Source organism: Diadema antillarum, unplaced genomic scaffold, assembly GCF_040938485.1.
Source record: "Diadema antillarum isolate AM-2024a unplaced genomic scaffold, OU_Dant_1.0 seq00000740_RagTag, whole genome shotgun sequence".
NCBI classification, from domain to species: Eukaryota; Metazoa; Echinodermata; class Echinoidea; order Diadematoida; family Diadematidae; genus Diadema; species Diadema antillarum.
In genome coordinates, this window is record NW_027271638.1 from 392,271 (window position 1) to 412,441 (window position 20,171).

Genomic DNA, 20,171 nt, shown 5'->3' on the forward strand with positions numbered 1-20,171 from the left:
TGTGTATTTTCATTTTCTCGAAGATAGTTCGATTTCAACAGATTTTGTAACATGACATTTTGCAAAATACTGTGATATCTTGTGGCCATCTTCGGAACCTCATTGCAGTGTATACAAGTGGATTTTTATTACGCTATGGGGTCCACCCCCGCACCAACAGACACACTCATACACGCGTTCAACATGTTCAACGCTAGGCAAACAACCAGCATATTCAAATATTGATTTAAGGGTACAAACTCAAACAGGAACCGATAAAGTACCTATAGATTATTGTCAAGTTTCTTTTCTCTGATATCACAATACTGAGTATAGCAATTTTAGTCATTTCAGTGGTCAACATGCAATTACTTATAATGCTTCCAAACAGAGTAACCTGTCTGCGCTCGAGTGGTTTCTGGTTATAAACAAATTGTGAAGACTTTTGTAAAATAACTTAAGTTCAGTGTTACTATACGTTGTCTGTGCATGTGTCTAACTGTAACTTCTGGAATGAGGTATGAGTTTTCTTCTCATTTATCTGCCTTCGGTGCAGTTTTTTTTTGTTTGTTTTTTGGAAGATCGTTACTGCTTTTGTCCACCTCCACTGTATCCTTTTTTGTCCCGAAATAATGTTTGTAAAAATGTAATGTATGTCAGCAGTACAAACATTTTCATTTGTACAGAGAGCATACAAAATAGAAGAAAACTCAAACCTTATGACATCACCCCTCTTGTTTAATAATCCCTTGTTTTCATTTACTTCTGTACTTATCTATCAATTCCTCATTATTTGCTTGATCAGTATTGATTTCTCTAAAATCTATTCCAAAGAACATCTTGTAATAGTCTTTGTTACACAAAAATATATTTCAACATGGTCACTTCAAACAAGAACCGTTGATTCCTATTGAGTAGTAGTGAAACAAACGAAACTAAACACAGAGGTGTCAGTGTATAGGCAATATACAGGAGGCACCACACTGTATACAGCGTGACGTGAGTCAACAAAATGGTGACTCAATTTCCCAAACGTCGGGGATTTCTACTTAAATCGTTTCCCAATGCGAGCAAGGGAATCTGTGTACAGAATGCCTGAGTGTCTTCTTCCCCAAATTGTGTTGCACAGTTCTCGACTTCTTGGAATTAACAGTCGAATCATTTAAGTTAAAAGGGAAATGAGGTACAACTGTCATGACGGCCTTCTAATTTACAACCACGTTGATAGATCATCGTCTTTAGACAATATTGACACTGTGAACCAGGAGATCACATGTTCTTATTACAGAGTTGAAGGGATATTCCCCAAGATACTAAGTCAATCGAGTGAACGCATGAAGAATATTATCGTAAACGACAGTATGTAAGGTGTGAAGAAATTCGAACAAAGTAAATTGATCAAAGTTATAAATTCTTAAAGTTTCGACGCCGATATAAGTAAATAAGAAGTATACAACAATTATCATTGGTACAGCAGTATTGAAAAAAAGAAAAGAAATTGAATTTAAAAACGATTGCCCGAACATCTAATTTTCGAATGAAAATCATAGCATATTCGTTCTTTTTGTTACTGCCAAACTTATGTTGAGGGTAATTGATTGTGACCGTGTATCACAAAACCAACAAAAAGTCTCACACACTGATTTTGTGTTAGGACTCAAAATAGGTGAAATGGGTCAACCTACAAGCAATCTTGAAAATTTGCATTTTTTGAAAGAGCGAAACTTCATCTGCATCATGGTAAAATGTGGGTTAATAAAATGAATAAGAAATTGTGTTTTTAGCTTTTTTCCACAACCCTTTTTTTAAGAATATTGTGATTAGTTGTGTCTTAAAGTCCCCTATTTATTCCTTGCCTGTACACAATCTTCACTTTCAACTGTAAGAACTTTTGAAGGGATAATGCTACTGCTTTGAAAGTTGGTATCAGCCATGGATATAATGCGTTATTAGAACGTGATCAATTTCAGCCTAATCCAATCATTCATTCATTGTAAGTGCTACGAAGTAACAAATCCTGTTTTTCAATGCTATTCATCGTACAGCCAGCACGGCGTGGTAAAATTGAGAGCTTGAATAAACCGTTGAACCTTGAAGACACATAATCCCGATAGCAGCTTGTCCATGGAGCTAATCTGTTCTGGTGTGCGACAGTTCTAGGTGACAGAGCTTTAGAAGTAAAAGTAGGTTACAGTGAAGAAAGTTGGATGTATAAAAAAAAGGTGACTGTGCAAGTACCCTATACTTCAAAGCCTCTTTTCTAAGTTAACACTTTTCCACAGTATGTGTTTTCTTTTCAATATTTAGGTGGGTTTGGAGAGTCCATTTGAATTGAGTTATACATCATTTTAAAGCTTAAAGTCTGCTCTTTGAGAATCTGTCCTTAACTAAAAATAAATGTCTGGCAACTTTTTGTTGGTTTTGTGGTGCAGGGTCACAATGATTGCCGCTGCCTTCTGAAAGAGGCCAGTCAGACGCTCTTTCATTCTGCGAGAGATATTCCATGGCATTTTCCTTACATTCACAAAAATAATGTTGACTACTTGGACAACGCGAGTTCTTGTAGTCTTGTTATCCAGCACCGATCCATCCTTTTGATGTAGATTGAATGATACGCGTTATGTAAGACAAAAACGAGGAGAAATGCTGACGGTGTTGAGTTGCTGGACCTAAAATTTAGCTTGTCTTAACTTGTGAACTAAACTAAACTAAACTAAACTAAACTAAACTAAACTAAACTAAACTGAACTAAACTAAACTAAACTAAACTAGACTATACTACACTAAACTACACGAAACTAGACTAAACTACACTTAACTAAACTAAAACTAACTTAAATTAACTTAACTTAACTTAATTTAACTTCATTAACTTCACTTTAATGGTTAAACCCGTGATATTAGTTCAGCACCACGGACAGCCACATGGAGCTGGTGGCATACATTGAATAGATCCTTAATTTACACAAAGTAAAGACAAAAAGAAATAGTGGTTGAAAAAAAAATCAGGACCCCTTATGATATGAGCACAATCAACGTTGTAAGGATCTCTGATCACATTAGGAAAATCGACGTTGAATAACCGTCAACCTGACGTGGACGGAAAAGAGTTAAAGGCAGCGTTCTGTTTGTGAAGAATTACAGTGCGGAGGAAGAGATTAATATCATAGAAGTTATTCATTAGCCCTTTTTCTCCTCCTTCTCTCCCAAACCTTTTGTTAAAGGGATGGCTAGTAACTGATCAGTGGGAACCAGTGGGAATGCTGGGGATGATTGTTCCAATTCTTGTGGGAGTCATTTAGAGGACATTATATATCTATTGTTGTGTGAAATTTATTTGCTTCAGTACGGTCTCATATTAAAGTAATGTGCAGTTATATGCCCCGTCACTGTACAGGCATGCCAACCTGGAAACATTTAAATGCATGGTATTTGAATATGAGACCATTCTGAAGCAAATAATTTTAACACAATAGATATGTTATGTGCTCTTAAATGAATCCCACAAGGATTAGAACAATCATCCCCCAGCATTCCCACTGATTCCCACTGATCAGTTACTAGCCATCCCCTTTAAGGCTCAAAAAGTAATCTTACCTGTAATCGTGAAGGTCGCCAGGAAAAACAGCCATAGCCTTTACTCTGCGAGCGATCTTCGTCCACCATGCAGTAGCGGTCATCCGCCTTCGCTTCCTCCTGTTCGTTCATCATCGGCGACGTCGTGGTGCCGTTTTCCTCGATCTCCTGAGTCATGACGATCAGAGAATCGGCAACGGGTCCTTATGTTGTAGGTTAACGCGGTTTAGAATATCCTGTCCTCTGCGTTTGGCTTATGCTTTTATTCCTGTCATAGAAAATTAGAACAGAATAACCTGTGAGTGAGTCTAAATGTAACGTCATGTTCATTAAACTCTCAACAAAGATGAAATGAATGAAAAATGTGTCGTGACCTATAGACTGTAAAAATAATGCTAGTATGTTAATTTGTAACAGCAGAGTATGAAAACAAAAAGATGAAACGTAAACCCACCAACACACACATACATAAAACATACACACAAATAGAATAGAAGACATGTATACTAAAAAAAAAAACAATGACAAGGAAAAAATGAAAAGGAGACCAGATGGAAATGGAGGGGGATGACAAAGATTAAAACACAGCAATGAATCATGGAACGCTGCAAAATCATACAGAAATAAACAGACAAACAACATCACCGATCGGTAATAATCATAATTATCGTTTCCTTCAATTTGCAGCATGCGGCAACGATGTGACTTACTTAATCTAAAGAGCACGAAATTAAGCGTTTCTTCATGTCACCGGATGAGTACGCTCGGCTGTGAATGCGACGGCTAATTGTATGCCAAATTTCTAGCACTCCTCGCGAGTGATTTCCGTTACTGAACCGAACTGGACACCTGCCAAAGAGTGATCACCTGACGCCAAGTGCCCCAACTTAATTGACATTCAGCGACTCAAAAGTTATTCAACTTCTAAAACGGAGGATCCAATATCAGTGACCCGCACAAAAAAAAAAAAAAAAAAAGAGAATACGGGGGAACGTGACACTAGCCGGCTCCTTATGTGTCACAATAAAGGCGACACCAGATACTTAGAGCGGGTTCGATCTATACCAGCACAGGGGGAAAACTCTTTTTTCTTTCTTTTTTTTTTTCTTGGAGGTTATGAATGATGACGCAAATGATGCATGCTGGCACATTGAAAATTCGTAAAGATGCATATATCCAAGGCCTCGCCCTCGCTCTCACGATCGGTCGCTTCTCCTTTTAAACTTATACCCCTGCCCCTCGCCGATGTTTTAACGTAACGAATTAGGAGGTTGGGTGATTAAAAGTGTGTCAAATCACATCTCACAAAATGCTTAGGGACTTTACTTGAAAATCTTCATTTTCTTTTCTCTTTCGGTTGGTAGATTCTTGGTTTTGGTTCCTTATTTCAGGAAGGACTTTATTTCTGCACTTTCAGTATATGATACTACATGATATCTTTCAACATCTTTTTAATGGCAGAAGGAGACAATGTATTAAAGTAGAGAAATGACAAACAATAACTCAAACAAAAAGTATAATAATTATGTTAGTACACGTGACATTGCAATGCGAGGGGACATAAATATAGGTAATAACAGCTATAGAAGATGCATATTATGCTCGTCACATTAAACAGAGCTTGAAGGAATGAATGTTTTCGAAGTTTCACAAAAAAGAAAGAATGTGATGATGACGTTTCCTAACATGTCTACTTCCCCTTTATTGGTCAAAATTGATAATAATCATAAGTATAAATAATCGCTAGGTCCTATGACTTCTCGTGAGGGGCGCATCCAACGCTATTTCTTTATTCACGTGATGCGATGTGTCGCTGCATTTAATACCTAATCATCTTCATTACGCTATTGAAATTGTGAAATTCACGATGAGGAATTTACTCAAAAGAATTACACTGTGTCACGTTCTATCTTAATTACAGTACATGTCGCAACATTTCCATGTGAAATGGAGAAAGAGAGGGAAAATGAAAGCCAGACAGACAAAAAGTGAAAACCCAAAACCAAACAAACTACGTCGTATAATCATTGCACAGATACAGCTTTCGAAAGCTCCCATCCATTCCATAATAGCTTCGGAATGATAGTTCTTGCTGTTTTAACATCAACGTGCCTTTTCTTTCTTTTTTTTTTTTTGCATGGTCCCACAACTTTCCAAATTCTCCAACTCTCCCACGCTCTTGCAATGTGTCTCATTGTCATGAACAGACACCCTCTCTGATCAAAATAACCCGTATTTTATTGTATTCAATCCCCACCCCCAGCAGCCGTCTCTATCATGTCTGTTGTTACCTCTATGGATCCCCCTCTTTTGTTTATTCTTGTAATCTCTGTACCTTCTCTTCTGACTCAGTGAAGATACCATTCTTATCAGCTCTGTCAATCCTCAATTTCATCTTCTTTTTTTATTATCATGTCTTTGCTGCAAGTTCTTCTTGAAAGCGTCTCTTTTAATAGTAAGCCCGATTTGTAGTTAAAGGAGAAATCCAGTCCAAATATAAGTTAGTCTGATAAAAAAAGAGTAAAATCTTATGAGTTCAACAGTAAAAATTTGACTAAATGAATGAGCTTACCATGTCATACCCTCACAATTTTCCATTGATCGCGTACAAGAAATGACGAAAATTCAATATTTCTGTCATTGAAGTGTGAAACATGATTCCTGGTTGAATAACTTCAGAATAGTGATCAGTTAGATATACGAGGGTTTGAGCCTCGGGCATAATTGCGTTTTAATGAAATACTGGAAATTTCAAAGTTTTATGTACAAACTATATGGTAAGTTGTGCGGGGATGACATGCTCACTTTGCCATTTGTATTATATATTGACTGTTCAAAACTGTTCCCCCCCAAAAAAAAAAACAAAACAAAAAAACAAACAAAAAAACAACCCCCCAAAAAAAACCCACAAAAAAAACAGCGAAACTTCAAAATGTCATAACTTCCTTTTTTTTTCATCCGATTCCGATCAAAATTAAACCATTGAACTTGTAATATTTTACTCTTTCTTATCAGACTAAGTTGTATTTGGAATGGATTTCCTCTTTAATCAGAGCCCTGTTACCCATGTAAGGGGTGGGGTCGGTTTTGCCTGTAGTTCGTCTACATGCCTATTAAGACCGGCTACCAGTCGTTCGAAAACCGGTTGCGAGTTTCGGCTGGGGGCTCGGGCAACACGGCTTCTGTTTGGTATTACAAACACACGATTTTTTTTAGGAGAAGGTGCCTTACTTATAATGGCAAAGCTGCTACTTTAAGGTGAACCTTGTAATGGACAACAAGTGGTCGTAGCCACTGAATACTGAAATGAATAGTTAATAGTAATTATCAGATGACAGGGCCTCGTACAAACATATACGCTTTACTCTATCACCGTGCACTTTATGAAACAAAGAGTTGTAATAACAATCATTGACAACGTCAGGATCTAGAATTTACCTGATTTCCATGAACAGGAGACAAAAACAAAAATGAAACGAACGGACAAACAAACAGTCAGCGACAGCATCGCGGAAACAGTTCTGTGGGGTTCCCTGGTAGAAAACCGAACTAGAAAGTACACACAACTTCTATCGTGTGAAGACAGCAACAAAAACAGCAACAACAAAAACAACAGCAACTTACCCTTCAAAACAGTAAATAATCCAAAACTATCATAATTAACATTTCAAGGTGATTATTAGAGGGTTTTTTTTTCGCTTGCGTGCGAAATTTTATTTCAACCCAGAGACGCAATTTCCTTAAACCATACTCACCACACTCACGGAATGAGACGTATCGTTCAATGGCCCTCTCCCGCAAGTCACGCAAAATGTAAAACAGGGGTTACCAATCCACAGACTCTTAGCTCCGTGAATGTCTATAAAACGAAATAAACCACATAAGTCATTGTTATATTATTTATGAATAGACACTGTACGGCACAACCGTCAGAGGAGTTAGAACTACAAATCCGTACATTATTGTCCTGTAGCATGTACTCATTGTGGCATGTATATCGAAGTTTGTTTCTCAGCCACAGTTGATGTATTTTAATGTATTGAGATACTAATGCACACACAATGTATGAATATTTGTGTTCTTTTATATTCATTAACGATTCTTGAACCTTTCCATCATATCCAACATCAAACAATATAATTTCTTTGTCTAAAAAAACAACAAAAAGAAATACGCATCAAAGCACAACAACAAAAAGAAGACACAGAAAATCGACAAGTAAGGGAACACATCGCGTGGAATTCATCGAAGGTATAGCTAAAGTTGCACAAAAACTTGTATTTCACCACAATATTTGCCACCTTGTGTATTTATGTTGTGTGTGGGGGAGGGGCACTGTAAGAAAACGCCTGATTGCGTGCCAACCCTATTCTCTTCAATCAAAGAAAAGACAATTGATGCTGCTTGTCAATTCTTCAAGAGAAGGGTACCAGTGGAAGGTCAGGCACAATCAGGGGGGGGGGGGGGTGTTAAAGCAGAGACCCTCTGCCATAGAACATGACGTCATTTGTTGTTTTTATTGTTTTCTTCTGCTATGCGAAACGGTAAATACATTCCTACGAACGTACGGAAGGTTTATTTGCCTAAAACAAAAGCGCGTCCTGCGTTTCAAACGTCCATCGAATATGGTTTTCTCTTTTGCAGTCGCGCATAAGACTGAATTGCACATTGAAGGATTTGTCTTCTTAAGTAAACTGTTGTGCATCCTTAAAGAGGTTAGGTAGGGCCTAATTTGTTTACACTTTATGATCAGGATAAATGACACAAGTGAAGAAGCTTTGCAAGTCATGTATCACTGTATACTTTGCTTTTATTTTTGCAATTACTAGAGATCATAGTCTACTCTTTTTCAATGCAGCGGTAAAGCCAATATTTATCACAGTGTTTTATTTGCATCATGACTCTTAAATCACCATGCACTGCTACTAACTGCTAACTGGACCGCTGGCCAAAGGTTAGCCCAACTACAAATAGCAACAAACAATCGACTACAATCATCGACTTTTCATGGGTAGGGAAAGGTGTTCAATACAATTTCAAATTACTTTGAATATACACTATAGTACATGGAGATTTATATGTATCTCCATACGTTTTTTTAATCAATTTTTAAGGAAAAGTCAGGGGTGTCGCTCAAACGGAGTCGCTTGGTTATATAATGTTCTGTTCTACCACATCTTTTGAATACACCTCTATTTCGGTAGTTCAACTTGGATAGATTAATGTTGCTTTGTAGGGCAACACAAAAACCAAATCTTTGGCGGACTGTCAAGGCTGTTTTGGTTGAGATCAATTTGTCACGGAAGAATGTATATTAGCTTTTATTTTTTTTTTACAAAGTAAGTATATGAGTGACTGCTAAACACACACACATACACGCGCACACACACACGCACACACTTTTTTGTTTTTCAACGATGTTTATTCTGTTCCATTCAAAGTAATAAAAAAAATAACAATTTTCATTTGCTACAATTGAAATGACGAAAATATACATTTGTGATCATAATAGCAAATTTGTTATTGCTGTACATAATGACATAACAAAAATTACATTTTCATGAACAATTATCAATTTACATACAGTCACTTCCCCTATGCTCTCAAAAAAATTGCTTAAATTCAACAGTGATAATTCAATTCTTCTAGCATTAATCTTAATAATCATCCAAATGAATTATGCAGCAAAATTATACAGTAATAAATAATGGAACCATATTATTTATCAACCAATACCCGCCCACCTACTAACTCATATCCCTTCCTGAGTCCCTATGACCACCCCCACCAGTTCCCTCCCTTCCTTTTTCCTCCCCACCCCTATCTGTACACATGCAACACACAAACACACACAAACACACCCATACACACACACACATACACATGCACCTAATTTGGTTAACTGCTCTTGCCTACACATCACAATATAGTAAATATAGTTATATAATCAGCCCGCCAACAGGCTGACAGGAACGCATGGGAAAGGAGGGGGAGAAAATACAAAACAACACAAGAGAAAAAAAAGAAGAAGAAGAAGAGGAGGAGGAGGAATGAAGGAAAGGAAAAAAATGAAGAAAAGAAAGAGTGGAATACTATGGAAACATTACTATTTTCATAAAAGTCACAGACGTTGCACGTAGCTTCAGACTGGTTTATTCAACGAAGTCTCAAAATATTCCCATTTTTGTAAATGTACATGTAGCTTCCCAGCCTTGGTCGCAAGGATTTTTTCCTCATTTATTAATTCAGCAATAATCTTTTGCATCTTTTCTCCAGTGGGTAACTTATTTCCCGTTCTAGATTTAAAAATGATGTATTTTATTAAGATAATCAAAGTATTTACACATTTTGATCTATTTGAATAACCCGAGATTCCCCCAAATAATTATATCTCTCCAATCCATATTCCTTAACTCATTTATATCAAAATAATTAATTATGAATTCCCATAACGGTTTCACTTTAACACAGTGTAAAAATAAGTGCAGATAAGTTTCAGGCTCATGTTGGCAGAAGGAACAAAGGCTGTCTGTTACAAAACCAAACTTCATTAAACGCTCCTTAGTGTAAACTACGCCATGTAACATCATAAATTGAAATTCTCTATATTTTCTTATCAATGTACACTTACTCGGTTTAATAAAAAGATCTTTTATTTCTTTGTTTGTATAATCATAGCTACTGTGGTCATCTTTAATTTGTAAAACATAAGATGACTGTAAATCTTCCACCATAGCCTCATATATTTTTCTCGATTTTAAAACTTGCAAATTTACTCTCTGACCAGAAAAAAAATCAATTTTAAGTCAAAGTTTGTGGAATCAACTTGCTGAAGTGTACCTGCTCTCATAGAGTCCTTCCATTTCTGGGGTATAGCATTAAAGATATCATTCAGTTTAAGCAATTCTTCTACCTTAAAACCAAGACCCAAGCTTTGAAAATGTGACTGAGATCTCAAATGACCGTTATCTAATATATCTTGTATTGTAATTATTCCTGCATCAAATAAGTCTCTATGAAAAAACATCCTACCTGCTATACACACACACACACACACACACACACACGCACATTGTAAATACATACATATACACACATACACACACGTTCTATCTCGTTCATCCTTCAAAAGATCACCCACGTAGACATCTGCCTTTAATAATAAGCACATTCTTTCAATAACCTTTGCTGCCTACTCAAAGTACACAGTATATCTCTATTAAAAGAATTGGGACCGAATTAACCATAATTTTGGATGAACCTGTGCGTTCTCCTACCTCGAAGTAAAGGAGACATGCAGAGAGAGAGAGAGAGAGAGAAAGAGAGAGAGGAAAAAAAAACACCACCCACCAAATCCCAGGTAGAAGTTTTTTATTTAACTAACAGCGAAAGAAGAAAAAAACGCAAATAAAACTTCAAAGCCACAAAACTCCCTGATGGAAACAATAGGCCTATTAATAGGCCTATATATCAATGGATCTATTTTCAACCCCATAGAAATTCTGGCTTGAAATACAAGGCTATGTCGGGGAGTGTCCTAAACTTGTTTTCTTTTTTTTTCGAAATAGACATGCAAGTCACATAAGCGGACGACTACTTACTCGTGTTCGTGAAGTTACTGTTGTGCGACCCTCCTATACCGACCTCCTAACTCTTCCTGATGCGTACAAACCTCTCCTACCCCCCCCCCCCCACCTCCCTTCACCTCCCTCACGCCAGTGACATGCTCGAATCCCCATACTATCTGGCCATTTGTCAAGGCCCTCTCAGACAATGAGAATAATCATTATAAATCATGATTCAGGGACTGAACAGTATGCGCATACTGTTCAGTGAATCACGATCTATAATGATTATTCTCTTTTTCTCTCTTCCATTCTTTTTCTCTCTTTTTTTTTGTAGGGGGGGGGGGTTGAGAATTGAAGTGCCAACTTCGGGAAGTCATGAGTTTATTTTTACTGGTTTCTTTTTTTGGTTTGAGCTTTTTTTTTAAAGCCATCCGTTTTGATTTAATCTGATTAATTTGAATTGAGTTATTCTCTGTATGCCATTTTTTTTCAAGTACATAAATTTTCTTCAATTTCATGAACATTATACAAAATAACAGTAGTGTTAAAATTTTCAACAATTATCATCATTTTTGTCGTTTACAAATACATCTGTAATAATACATAATTAAATGAGTTACATATTAATTTGCATGCAGAACGATTGAGTTAATTCTCTACATTATATGTAATACGTATGTAATCCACATGCCAGAGTATATACGTATCAATAATATCTTTCCTGAACCTGGGTGACTATTATTACTTGAGGCATACAGGGGAGTAATCATTTATGAATAACTTTAAAGACATTATTCACCATTTGCAGATGAAACAAAAACTCATGCAGCTTTGACGCTTCAAAATAGTTCTAAAATGTGAGTTAGGCATAGAAACATAACCAATGTAGAAATTTGAATCAGTATAGTTGATGTTAAGTATTGTTAAATATACAACATTTAAGCAATAAGATATGTTTCTAGACTGAACAGTCTAGTATACAGTTGTGGTTTAAGGAGAAAAATAGTGATATCTCGTTAAACGGCTTTATGGCAAACTTTTTACATATTATTGCAGGAAGTCAGTTGTATCACAATTGTGATACAACTGACTTACAAAATATGCATCAATGTGATATCTCGAACATTTTTTAAATCATTGCTCCCAATGGTAAACAGGACCTTTAATTCACGTTTGAATACACTTGGAAAGATGTAGTCTGAGTTGTTTCAAAAGCAAAATCATTCTACTGTTTGCAGTCCTGTAAAAATAATTGTACTTTTTTTTTTTAGAAAACTGTTCGAGTACGTGGAAGATAATAAGTGTAAATCACTTTGCCGAGTGAGATTTTATGGATCAAATGGATTCTTTTGAACATGACTGTGGATAGTGTTGAAAAGATGTTGTTATTTCATTCGCATGCAGAATGTGTACATGAAGATTCAAACGTTAAAAAAAACATCGTGATAAATGTAACAGCATGTGCGAATGCTTCTGTGTTTCCTGCTAAACTTATTTGTCAATGGACCAGAGAAGAAGCAAAAAGAAAAAGAAAGAGATGTTTAGGTTCACGGTCGGATGGGGGCGGGTGAGATTCCGCTCTATATCTGATATACATGTATTATACCACAACGGATGTCTGAACTGGAGATGGAGGTGTGGGTTGGAATGTATTGAAAAGCACCAAACGTAAGAGCAGATCAACATGACTTAAATGCCGTCTTTTGAAGAGAAACAATGCTTAATTGTTTCACACAAGGTGACAGCAGAAAGACAAATATTTTCAGCCGATCATATAGAATCAAGCAGAACGTCGCTGAGGTGACATGACCTATATCAAAGGCCTAGTTCTTGTACCTCAAATTCTGGTGAACATGACCATTTTTAGATTGATAGTCAGATAATGAGTTAAGTGATGTCCTGTCCAAGTCGTAGCTGTCTTAGCCCCCAAAATGAGGCTACCGCGGCATGTCATGGGAAAGGCTATCCCATTGGATAAAGAGTTTGGCTGCCATGCATGTTTTTGTTTTGTTTTGTTTTGTTTTGCTTTGTTTTTCCTCTCCTGAATATTTGACATTTTAGAGATACGAGGTCTTGTCGCCCCTGCAGCAAAGATTGAAGATTTTCAAAACATTTGAAGAGGAATCTTGGTGAGTTCATACAGTTGGATTTAATAATTTTTTTTTTCCCTTCCACAGGGTGTTTTATTCATACACATATTCAGAAAGTCACATTTACAAATAATTTTTTAAATACAAAACATCGACAAAGAGTGGCCTACTGCACTTGTACATATAACATATAACTTATATCATTTTTTTTATTTTATTGGCAGAAATAACCCTGAAAACACTATGAATATCATGCAATTTTAATATTCAAAAGCACTTAATAAATAAAGCCCATTTCTTCACAAAAGTTTTTTCTCTACTATTCATTTGACTTATACATTTTTCCATCTCAAAATAACATTTTATCTCAGATATTATATGTTCGAATGACGGAACGGTCTTTTTTAATTTCGCTGAAAAAATTTCTCTTCTTATAACAATCATCATACAGTTTAATGCACTGTTGTTGAGACCATATAATCCGAATAACTTGTGTTGGTTTGTAAATACAATTTGTTTATCTATCTTCAAAAGTAACCATCGCTCAAACTTATTCCATATATTATTTGAATAAGGACATGAACAGAATATATGCATTATGGTTTCCTCACTGTCATTACAAAACGTACACTTTTTATCTGTTACAAAACCAAATTTTAAAAGAGCATCTTTCATATATAATATTCTATTGAGAATCTTAAATTGAAACCACCTCATATTAATATCAACAGTTGATTCAAAAGGAATTAAACAGTATAAAGACCATGTTTCATCATCAAGATCCAACATGCTACTCCACTTAACAAAACTGTTACAATGTTTTGACGTGTGTCTTAACAACGTTTGATAAATATCAGAACAACCTTTCCTATGTTTCAGTATTACATTTAAACCATGAGGAATAAAAGGGTCTGCTATTTTCGACATGCGGTTTTTTGCAAATGATTGGATAGAATTACACAGTCCACCGTGCTGAAGAAAGTTAGTTTGTATATCAAACTTCCTCTGAAATTCAAAATATGAAAGAAATTTTCCATCATTATCTAACAAGTCATTTATAAAACGTACACCTTTTTCACACCAAGACTTAAAATATACAGTGTTATTATTCATTTTAATCAAAGGATTATTCCAAAGAGGCTGGCTTACCCAATTATCATTTGTATTGATTTGTAGAAATTCTGAAAAAGCCAGAAGTACCTCTTTCCAAAAATCATTAGACATTACATTGGCAAGTTTTTTGTAGTACAGTGACCCCATAAATAAATGAAACGATACTGGTTGGGGCAAGAAAGAACGGAACATGTGGAACGTATAATTTTCAGTCTGCGGATCACAAATAAACCTTCTGATCCAGGATATTTTAAGAGATTTAGCATGCATGAAAATATCAATCATTTTAGTACCACCATGACAATATAGCTGGCACATTTGATTTCTATTTATTTTATCAGGTTTATTTTCCCATATAAACGAATAAAAACAACGATTTATATCTGTCAATGTTTTAAAATTTGGTTCAGGAAGTGATAACAACAAATAATTTAATTTTGACATCAATAATGATTTAACTACAGTAATTCTTCCTAAAACAGTAAGTGATCGTTTAGACCAGGAGGTCATTGTGTTTGTAATATCTTTCATTTTTTCACAATAATTTTGTTCAACCATTTCATATAATTTAACTGAAAATTCTATTCCCAGGTACCTAAAGTACCTACCCTGAAAAATCCAGTCAAAATTACAATCTTCCAATAATTTAATTCTACAATTCCGATTCTTTCCTATCCATATTATTTTAGTCTTTCTGGGGTTAATTCTTAAATTCGATATGTTAGCAAAAGTATCAAAAATCTCAAGAGCATCTTTTAGATCTTGATCTGATCCGTTAAGTGTTAAAAGTGTATCATCTGCGTATTGTAATACTTTAAAATTTTTTTCATTAATTTGCAACCCAACCACAGAATTTGTGTGCCTAATCATAATTCCAAGAATTTCACTGACCAACAGAAAAAGGTAGGGTGACAAGGGATCTCCTTGTCGACAGCCCTGTTCTATTTTGAATCTATCTGTAAAATAACCGTTCACTAAAACACTGGAAGTAGCATTGTTGTAAAACAACTGAACCCATTTTTTCATAGATTGGCCAAAGTTAAAAAAATCTAAAACTTTAAAAAGAAACTTATGAGACACAGAATCAAAAGCCTTTTCGAAGTCAATTAAAAGTAACAAACCTGGTATATCATGTAACTCTGTATATAAAAGTATATCATACAGTAAACGAATATTTTCACCAATGTATCGACCTTCCAAAAATCCGGTTTGATTTCCATGTATCAAATATGATAAAAATGTCTTAAATCTGTTTGCTATACAACCAGATGCCAGTTTATATATTACATTCAATAAAGAAATTGGACGCCAATTCTTTAGAAACTGTCGGGGTTGATTTACTTTTGGAATTAATGTGATTACTCCCATTTTTTGTGCTCCCGACATTTGTCCTGAAAAATAAGCATAATTTAAGGAATTTAACAAAAAAGATTTTATTTCCTTCCAAAAAACACGATAAAACTCCACGGTAAAACCGTCTAATCCGGGAGATTTATTACATTTCATATTTTTTAACACAGAGTATACCTCTTCTTCATTTAAGGGACCTTCTAATGATAACGACATTTGTTGTGATAGTTTTGGTATGTCAGAAGATGACAATAATAAGTCTAAATCTACATCTGTGGTTTCTTTTTCTTCATACAAACTGGAATAAAACTTAAACACTTCTTTCTGTATATCGCACTGATTCATAATAATATCATTTTCACAAAAGAGCTGACAAATTTGTCTATTAACATTATTCTGTTTTTCCAAGGTTAAGAAATACTTTGAGGGCTTCTCTCCTAATTCCATCCACTTAATCCTGCTTCTCATTGCGATTCTTTCATTTTCTTTTGAGCGTAATATTTCAAATTCTTCTTTCTGTTTATTTATTTCATCTAATATTTCGCTTTTATCATTACACAGTAATAATTTTTCTTCTAAATTTTCTATATTTTTCTCCAATTCCTTTTCTCTATCAATATTTTGCTTTTTAATATAAGAAGCGTAAGAAATAGTTTCCCCACGTATTATCATCATTAAAGTTTCAAAAAATAACTGATCATTAACAGTCAGCTGACATTCACCAATTACGTTGTCACTGTGATCAAACTGGACATTTCCCTTTGCATAAAATATAATTGTATCTTTTATAATTTGTTTAATTTTCTGAACATATATTTCATCTTTCAATAAAATATTATTAAATTTCCAAAACCCTGGTCCCCGTTTAAACTCATTAAGATTTAAACTAAGAGAAACTTTAGCATGGTCAGTACGGTAACCTGAAGAAATATCAGTGTTACAAACTAAAGAGAGCAATTCGGAGGATATCAAAAAAAAGTCTAATCTACTTTGTTTAAAGGGATTTTGTTGCCGCCACGTATAACATCTTTCATCCGGATTACATATTCTCCATGGATCACATAAACTTAAATCATTTTTCATTGTGTCTAATTGTTTTTTGGCCCTAGGGTTATTTACATGTACATAATTATATGTATCGAGGGTTGTATCCTGAACTAAGTTCCAATCACCACAAAGGATAGTATGTGGGTTTTCGAATTCTAATATAATCTTTTGAAGGTCAACAAAAAAATCAGGTTTATCAGTATTCGGACCATATAAAGATATAAATGTCAGATTATATTCATATAATTTCAAATCTAATATCACATAGTTTCCTGTTTTATCTATCATAACTCTATTAACTTTTACTGGAATTGTGTCTTTAAATAATATGGCGACACCTCTTGAGTTTGAGGTATTACATGAAAGAAAACATTCACCTTTCCATTCCTTACGGATTTCTGCCTCAGTGCTCGGTATAAAATGAGTGTCTTGAATACAACAAACATCATTTAATAATGTCAATCTATTGTGAAAAGCAAATTGAAGGTCACCTGTAATATACAACCGCGCATTTTCCGACATACACAAACCGTGATCAACACATTTGATATTTACTCTTGAATGAGAGGAAATGATATAGGACACACACACACACACACACACACACACACACAATAATGATACTAATAATAAAGGGGGGGGGGGGGCTCTCTCAACAGGTTGGGCTGATCAGTGAACTATGATGATAAAAACAACAACAGCAACAACAATAACAACAACAAAAACCAAGCCAGACGCCATATCTAAAATGAAAGTCATATGTGTTAGGATTTCGGAAACTTGTGAGAGTGTGGTTGATTAACTTTTTTTGACAGCTTCGGCGCAGATCGACTTCGTAAAAATGATATCTATAGATCGCGGGTCTAATATCCCAATTCTAGACCTTTTCATTTCATTCCGTTAATTTCCAATATATAGTAGTACTAGATCCATTCGCAGGTTTCTACCCGTTGTTTACTCGCCACTGTATTACGTGCGCTATTATATAATTCTATGATACTCTGTTATTGTTGTTTTTTGTATATTAAACAAAATGGTGTCCACTGGCAAAATAGCTTTACGTAGGCCTACACACGTTAGAAACCATTGTTATGTTTTCCTCTCAAATTCTTTGGCACACTGCAAAAAAGAAGTAAGATAAAATCGGTGTTAGATTTAACACCACGGATATAATGATATAACACAAAACAAAACAAAACAAAAGAGTGTCCGTAACTTTTCTAAAATGTTAGTAAAAACAGCCTTTTTCCCACCTCTCTCCTTGGAACCATCCATATACCATGAGTATTCACTTGTAAGTCAGACCAAAAAAAAAAAAAAAAGAAAAAAAAAGAAAAAGAAAGAAAGAAAATGCTCTCGGTAACACTCACTTCGTTCATGTCGTTGCTTCATTATTGTCACTATCAGTAAATAAGTAGTACGTATATACTATGATAGTGTTGTAGTCAAAATCGTTATCATCATTATGAATATGATATTGATATCATTGAAATGGTTAGGACTGTAATTTCATTTTTTTATTCATCATAGAATATATTTTTCATGATTTGTAATTTCTACATTTATTATAATAATATTGATGACCATTGTCACTTCCTCATAATATACATTCTTTGAAAAAGTGCACATCTCCGCTTGACTATTTTGAAGGCAAACTATAGTCACCGCTTTTGGAAGATTTCAAGTGCTGTCTCGATATCCTAAAAAAAATCATTTAGTGAATAATTGCATTGCATTGAATTTTCTTTAATTTAATCTATTTTCATCAACAGCAAGTATATCTGTATTTTTGACAGGCATTTAGGCCCAAAGAAAAATGATATGCAAACCAAAAAAAAAAAAAAAACCCACAAAACAAAACACAATACAGTATTGTTTTACATGAACTGACCCCCCCCCCCTCCACAAATTCGTAAACTATAGCACAGGTTCATAATTACGATGGAAATGGAAATTTATGGAAATGGAATTGAGTGAGCTTCTGAATCAGTTCACATATTCTCGACATCGTTTTACTACTGTGACATATAAATCGTTGTATGTATAGTTTCATAGGGCACCATGCAGAATCAACCAAAACATTAAACCCTCTTTGTGCCACGTTCATTTCCCGATATGTGTGTGAAATTTGTACACATTGTATCGTTGGCATAAAGGGTTAGATAACGCATAGCATTTGTATGGTTCATCGAACTCTCCGCAGACTTGCATGGAGTGTTTTCCTGATAATCGTTCTGCCTTTGGCTTGACCTATATTATAGACAACGTTCTGGGAAAAACCTGCCCCTTTTAACACTGTTTAACAATGGTTTATCTGACCATGACCTTCGGGTTGTGACCGCGCGACGGTCGGACAACGCTATAGACCAGTCAAGGTTCCGTTACACTTAATGCTCCTGATTGTTTGCCTCTGTGTGTGTGTGTGTGTGTGTGTGTGTGTGTGTGTGTGTGTGTGCGTGCGTGTGTGTGTTTGTGTGTGTGTTTTCTGCCATATGCCCATGTGAGTCTGTAATGAAAGGGATGTATTAATGACCAAATTAAATCCCTAATAGACAGCATCAAAAATACAAACATTAACACATAATAATATATTCACAACTCATTTCCACGCAAACACTAATGCACCGCTGCACTATTCTTTTTCTTTTTTTTCTTCTCCTCATTCTTCCCTCGCTCTTTATCGCCACTCAGTGAATGGTGACTTTTATATTATATTCTTACAATGTCGTACTGTTTATACAATCATTTCTGAGGCCATTGTTCTCGTCAAGCGTTTGCTTATGACAATAGTCTCCTGTATTTCTGTTATAACATCCAGAGTTGCTTAATTTGTCTTTGAATGACAGATATTATGGGATCCTATGTTTGCATGAATCTATGCATGAAATAATGCCTCTTTGTTTTTATTTTGCATTGTGTTAGAAAAAATATTGGATATTTGAATTAATCACTTACCTGTTTCAACTGTCAGATTCAAATTATACAGTGCTCAATTAGTTCGTTCAATTGACTTTGTATTTCTTTTATGTATGAAAAAGAAATTCAGAAAAAAGATCGAAATCAAATCAAATTAATGATATTGAAATCTTGAATTAAGAGCTTATGGCTGAATTTCCACGCATTTCCATACTATAAATTATTAATCCTTGCTTCTTTTACGCACACACATACACACACCATTGTCACTTCCTCATAATATACATTCTTTGAAAAAGTGCACATCTCCGCTTGACTATTTTGAAGGCAAACTATAGTCACCGCTTTTGGAAGATTTCAAGTGCTGTCTCGATATCCTAAAAAAAATCATTTAGTGAATAATTGCATTGCATTGAATTTTCTTTAATTTAATCTATTTTCATCAACAGCAAGTATATCTGTATTTTTGACAGGCATTTAGGCCCAAAGAAAAATGATATGCAAACCAAAAAAAAAAAAAAAAAAAACCCAC

The 20,171-nt window shown here is 35.0% G+C and overlaps 1 protein-coding gene across 2 annotated transcripts in view; it reads right to left on the bottom strand.

The window, feature by feature from the left end:
- Positions 1–20,171, bottom strand: part of LOC139738395 (solute carrier organic anion transporter family member 5A1-like) — a 42,988-nt gene that overhangs the window by 11,256 nt on the left and 11,561 nt on the right. For both annotated transcript variants that reach the window (XM_071649032.1, XM_071649031.1), the window contains exons 2-3: positions 7,311–7,414; positions 3,577–3,823 (exon numbers count right to left, since the gene is read on the bottom strand). In XM_071649032.1, the coding sequence (XP_071505133.1) occupies positions 3,577–3,732 (156 nt within the window). In that variant the 5' untranslated portion in view covers positions 3,733–3,823; positions 7,311–7,414. The remainder of the gene's footprint in view (positions 1–3,576; positions 3,824–7,310; positions 7,415–20,171) is intronic.